Source organism: Arachis ipaensis, chromosome B01 (genome assembly GCF_000816755.2).
Source record: "Arachis ipaensis cultivar K30076 chromosome B01, Araip1.1, whole genome shotgun sequence".
Taxonomy (NCBI): domain Eukaryota; kingdom Viridiplantae; phylum Streptophyta; class Magnoliopsida; order Fabales; family Fabaceae; genus Arachis; species Arachis ipaensis.
The window spans coordinates 60,074,487-60,080,871 of NC_029785.2; the positions used below are offsets into that span (position 1 = coordinate 60,074,487).

Below are 6,385 nucleotides of genomic sequence, written 5' to 3' on the forward strand. Positions count from 1 at the left end.
TTTACAATTGAAAAGAAATTATATTCTGTGATGAAGGCATCAATTGTGATTAACTGTTGGCATTTTACATTGACCCCTTAACGAGAGACAAGTTTGGTGTTTATCAAACCTTGATGTACTAGTTAAGGGACACAATTGATTCTTCATGAATATATGGAGGAAGAAACATTTTAGACTATATGACCAAACATTAAGTTTGGTGTCCTCCAAGAAAAAAAAAGAGGGACAAGTCACGGTTAAAATGGATATAAGGAATGAGAATTCACCTAGTTGTTTAATAAAAAGAAGTTTTCTTGCCACGGTTTGATAATGTTCATCCTTGTTGTCTTGTTGTGATGGTTAGGTGGTCAAAGAACACTCAATGAAAGAGACAAGACAAAAGGGGAGCATAGCATGAGGACAAACTCCCATCACATGCTTCAAAAAGTGAATCTGCACACTCCTTGGAATGAGCACGTTGAAGACCCTTGAAGAAGCAAGTTTTGTCCTCATTCACCCTCACATGCACACCTTTGATTTGCAAAGTATCCAATTGCATCCCAGCCCTCCATTGTTCAATTAAGTCATTATAAAACACCACCTTCAAGCCATGCACATAACCGAAGAGTTGCACACTTCCTGCACTCCAACCATTCAAACTCCATTCCCTTCATCATTCTTCATCATATAAGCTCAGCCTCAAATATTTTCTTTTCCAAAAATACATCAAAACCTCCAATATTCTTCACAAACCCATTAACCTCAAAGAAGATCAACCAATCAAGTGATCATGGCCTCTTCCTCAAGAACCAAACGGAGAAAAGGAAATGAACCCGAGGTGGAAGAGAATACACCGGAATATGACCGATGGAGATTTAGATCTTGGTACCATCAATTACAACTTCAATGGATGAATGAGAAGAAGATATATCCAGAGGTTCCACTCTTGCTACCAGATGAAGGGTGCCAAGAAATGAAGGATAAGATTAGAAAGAGGAAATGGGAAGAACTCGTCTCACCCATCACTCGAGTCAATGCAAATATCATAAGAGAGTTCTATGCCAACATCCCAAGACTTAACACGGGTGAAGCCCCAACATACAAGAGCTATGTATGGGGGATGGAAGTAGACTTTAGTTCAGATGCCATCAAGAAAGTCTTGGGACTAAAAGCAGTCCGCTTTGGTGAACCGGGATACCACCAAAGGGTAAATGGAGATCCGGATTATGATAGAATTTCTAGAGATATTTGTATGGTAAACTCAGAGTGGGAAGGAGATGCCAAAAACAAATACAAGTATCTGAGGAGAGGAGACCTTATCCCGGAAGCAAAGGGATGGTATGAGCTATTGAAAAGATCAATTCTGGACACAGTAAATACCTCAGAAGTCAACAGGAAAAGAGCTGTTATGTTGCATTGCATCATGGTGGGAGGAGAGGTGAAGGTTCATGAAATCCTTGCAAAGGATATTCAAAAACTTGCAGAGAAGAACTCGGCTGGGTCTTGGTTATACTACCCAAGCACCATTATGCGGTTGTGCGCAAGAGCTAAAGTGCCAATGGAGGACGATAACCCAACATGGTTGAACCCGGGCATGCCTATAACCATTGAAAGAATGATGATGGTTACTGAAGCGCAGCAGAGCCGAAGACCACACGAAAGAAGGCAAAGAGAAGAACCAATGGAGGAAGAAGAGTTACAAGAGGAAGAAGAGATACAAGAGGAAGAAGAACAGCAACACCCCCAATCACATAACAATCTGGACATGACTCAGATGCAGGAAGCGATTGGGAGATTATCACAACAGTACATGAGAATTCAAGAAAGGCAAGAAGAGTATCATTCACAATACATGAAACACCAACAAGAACAAGAGGAATGGCAGCTGAGAATGATGAACAAACAAAGTGAGTTTGAATCAAAATTCTTCGTGATGCAAGAGGAGCATGCTTTTCAATCTCACGAATCATTTGGAAAGTTAGCACAAATGCAAGCTGAAAACATGAGGGCTCTCAAGGAGTTCACGGCCCTTCAAGATGCAAGATATGAAGTCCAAGTTGATTACAACATAAACAGTCAAATCAAATTGAACTATATTGGAGAGCATCTGCACAATATGGATCCAGCGTTTCCAACTTTCGATGAGTTCTTCAACGGGAAAAGTGAGATAGAAGTGAGCAAGGCTATGAGACTTGAAGATAGAGTAGAGGAGGCGATGAATAGAGCTGGGTTCTGGCGGGGTCAACAGACAACAGACATGGACACAGGGAATACCAACAACCAAGTGTATGAAAGAAGAAAGAAAAAGCATGACAAATGAAAGGTGGACTTGCTCCTTGTTCATCACTACAAAGAAAAAAAAAGCATGCATCCTATCTGTTTAAAATAGTCTTTGCATTATGTTTGTTTCCCTTAAAATAAATAAGCTAGTCTAAGTGTATGCTTGTGTGTCTACTTTCATTTAACAAAAAGCATGCTTTGTCCCCTGCATCTTTAATTCAATAAAAGAAATGTTTGAATGTGAAGTAAGATAGTCTCTGTTAGATAGAAGTACAATAAAAGTAAGTGGTGGTATGTATGTGTGATTGTATGATACATAGCTTTGATGTGTTTGGTTGATTGATGATAGGTGAAAAAAGCTTTGAAGAAGGTTGAAGAAAGAAGAAAGGGCAAGGAGCAAGAGAGAACAAAAAGCTTGAACAAAAGCTTGCCTCAAACTTTAGCTCAAGCTTTTGGAAGAGTGAATGCACATTGGTTGGAGCAAAAAGCTTGCGCCAACGTTTGCCTCAAGCTTTTTGGCAAACGTTGGCGCCACACACCAACACCCTGGAGGAGAAAAGCTTGCGCCAACGTTTGCCTCAAGCTTTTTGGCAAACATTGGCTCCACACATGCACACAAGGGGATCAACGTTTGGCCTAAAGTTTGACCTCAAACATTAGCCCAAACGTTGGTAGCAGCAAATGGGGGCAGCTGATATGAAAAGTTTGAGCCAAAGTTTGCCTCAAACTTTGACTCAAGCTTTTATGATTTATAGCCCGGTTCACAATGGATTTCTCTCCAGCTCCAAGAGCAATCAACCGAGGCCTTTATCAACCCAATTCCATCAAGAGCAAAGGCCCAATCCAAGGCTTGAAGACCATTTGAAGAAAGTGTATAAATAGCTTAGGATTTAAGTTTTCGGAGAGCTTTTCCTTTAGAATTCTTAGAACACTTACAGAGAGCTCACCTTTACATTTTTGATTTGTTGCTTTAGAATTCTAGAGAATTAGGAAGGAGAATTGATCTCTCTTCTTCCTTGTTCTTGCTCAGCACTCTTTACTTTTCTTGCTTCGGATCTTGGGTGAAGAATTGAAGAACTTCTGTTTTAATTTCACCTTGAGATCTTGTTAAATTTTCTGCATAATTGAATTTCCATTTCTGTTAATTGCTTCTTCCTCTACTCTTTCTGCAATTTACATTTCTTTATTTCCTTTGCAATTGTCTTGCTGGATCTAGGAAGGCAGTGCGATCTAGACTCAGCTATCTAGTCTCTTGAGTCCTGAGATCTACAGTCTTAAATTTCAATTTCCTTATTTCATTGCTACACCAAGCCTTTTCTCATTTCCGTTTAGATCCGCTTTAATTCAAGTCATCTTCTACTTTTCTGTTTATTGCATTTTACTTTTCCTTGTTTAATTTATGCAAATCCAATTCCCAATTCCCTTTACAATTCAAGCCATTTACATTTCTTGCACTTTAAGATTCTGCAATTTACATTTCTTGCAATCTAAGTTTCTGCAATTTATATTACTTGCACTTTAAGATTCAGTCTATTTAATTTCTCTGCGCTTTAAATTCTTGCCAATTGTCCCTCTCGTTTTTAATTTCATGCAATTTAGCTTCTGTCGAATACAAACCACTCAAATCAACTCTTGATTCGCTAGACTAAGTCATCCACTAAACTAAAATTGCTCAATCCTTCAATCCCTGTGGGATCGACCTCACTCCCATGAGTTTTATTACTTGATGCGACCCGGTGCACTTGCCGGTTAGTTTCGTGTTGGATCGTTTTCCACACATCAGCCGGGACCGGCAGTGCTGGGCAGACAAGAGGGAGAGAGAGCAGCGAAGAAGAAAAAAGAAAAGAAGAAAGCTGCCTCTCAACAGGGCAGGTTGCCCTGTTATTGCCCAGAATGTGTCGTGTGCGGACGCACATGGGCCTGTGCGGACGCACAGAGAGCACAACTAAGAAAGGTTGCGAATGCATACAGCGTGCGATCGCTGCGACCAGAGAGGTTGCATAAGGACGTGCGAACGCACAAAGACGTGCGACTGGACAGACATGCTTTTTTTTATACTTGGGGACAGAGGCATGAGTGCGTGTGCACACAGGTCCGTGCGCACACACAGGGGTTAGAAATGGCAGAGGTTGTTCATGCGCACAAGCCGTTCCCTCGCTCCCACCAGAGGGGCTATCAAGTTGCGTGAGGGCGCACAGGTCTGTGCAGCAGCACAGATAAAGTATGAGAGGGGACGTGTGCGTACGCACGTAGATGTGCGCACGCACAGATCAGAGAAAACAGGGTAGCGCGCATGCACAAGCTGCACTGGCGCTACGACCAGAGGGTACATTAAGTCGTGTGCGGACGCACAGGTGCGTGCGGCCGCACAGGTGGCGAAAAACACAGTTTTGTGCGCACGCACAGATGCCCTGTTTCAGAAAATTCTTTTCTTTTCAAAACTAAGGTTCCTACCCTTAGCATATCAACATACCAACCCCAAATCATTCAAACAAGCACAATTTCATGATCCACAAGTAAGTTTACTCATTTAACTCAAAATCATCAAACCAAACCTAAACTACTCATTATATCACAAGAAAGCAATTAATTCAAAAGGTTATAAACAAGAGATAAAATTGAAACAATGTTACCATGGTGGTGTGTCTCCCACCGAGCACTTTGGTTTAGAGTCCTAAGTTGGACTTGCATGGCTTCATTTGTCACTTGGAAACTTCACCAAGGAGGAAAATCTCCAACTCCTTGGCATTTTTGGGTTGAGTGTGATCCCTTGAATTTGACTTCTTGGCAACATCCTTTTTTTCTTGTTCCTTCCCATCCTCAATCACTTGATCTTCAACGATGTCACACCCAAAAATAGAATAAGCTTCAAGAACGGGCTTGCTTGACTCCTCCAAAGTGAACTTGACCAACTTGCCATCTGACTCGAAAGAATAAACTCCCGAATGTGCATCTAGCTTGAAACGGGCCGTCTTTAAGAATGGCCTTCCAAGGAGTATGGACGATGGCTTGTTAGAGTCAATGGGAAGGGTCTCCAAAATGTGAAAATCAACTGAAAAGAGCAACCCTTGAATATTAACTAGCACATTCTCTGCAATCCCCACAACTAACACAATACTTTTATCAGCTTGCACAAACCTCGCCCTAGACCTCTTTAGGGGTGACAAATTCAATCTTTCATAAATGGGGAGTGGCATAATGCTTACGCACGTCCCCAGATCACACATACAGTCCATAAATTTCATCCCACTAATTAAGCAAGTGACCAAACATAGGCCGTGATCATTGCATTTTTCAGGAAGTAAAGAAGAGATAGAATCATCTACCGGCCTTGTGTTGAGGTTGCCAAGCTTGTCCTTGTGAGTACAAACATCTTTAAGGAACTTGGCATATTTGGGCACTTGTTGAATGGCTTGGAAGAGGGGAATGGTGACTTCGATCTTCTTAAAAACTTTCACCATATTGGGGTCAAGCTCTTCTTGTTTCTTAGCCTTCTTGGCTAAAGTTGGGAATGGAACGGGAAAAGGCTCTTCAAGCAAGGTCTTTCTCTTTGGCTCCTTGACCTTGGGTGGTTCCTTCTCGCTTTTATCAACACCTTCATCTTCATCCCTCATCACCTCCACTTTATCTCCTACCTCTTCATTGTTTGTCTCTTCACTCAACTTTGTAGGCATAGCAACATTCTTATCAAGTTTAGTGCCGCTCCTAAGGGTAATGGAATTAATGCTACCCTTAGGGTTGGGTTGAGGTTGGGAGGGTAAACTACTTGATGTTGAAGCTTGTTGGGTGTTTTGTGCGGTTTGAGGAGGGATAGTTAAACGGGAAAGGGCATCGGCTATCGTAGCCATATACGCCTCTTGTTTCTTATGGAACTCTCGTTGCTCTTGCATGAAGGTGTGAATTGTGTCATTCATGTGAGGTTGATTGGAAGGGATGGCTTGGTTAACTCGAGGAGGGCTAGGCCTACTATGTGGGTGTTGGTACTTCCCTTGAGGTTGAGATTGTAGGGGTTGTTGATAGGGTTGTTGGTATTGTGGTTGACCTTGGGGATATTGATGGTAGTAGACTTGAGCATTTTGGTTGGGTTGAGTTTGAGGGGCTTGATTCCACTTTTAGTTTGAATTAT

At 41.8% G+C, this 6,385-nt stretch overlaps 1 protein-coding gene across 1 annotated transcript; it reads right to left on the reverse strand.

Moving 5' to 3' along the window:
- On the reverse strand, window positions 4,962–6,107 carry LOC107607318. Its single transcript, XM_016309287.1, has one exon. It carries the CDS (start codon window positions 6,105–6,107, stop codon window positions 4,962–4,964), a length of 1,146 nt encoding a protein of 381 aa, XP_016164773.1.

Coding starts and splice junctions, on each gene's coding strand:
- LOC107607318 (XM_016309287.1), bottom strand. CDS start 6,107: ATGGCTACGATAGCCGATGCCCTTTCCCGTTTAACTATCCCTCCTCAA.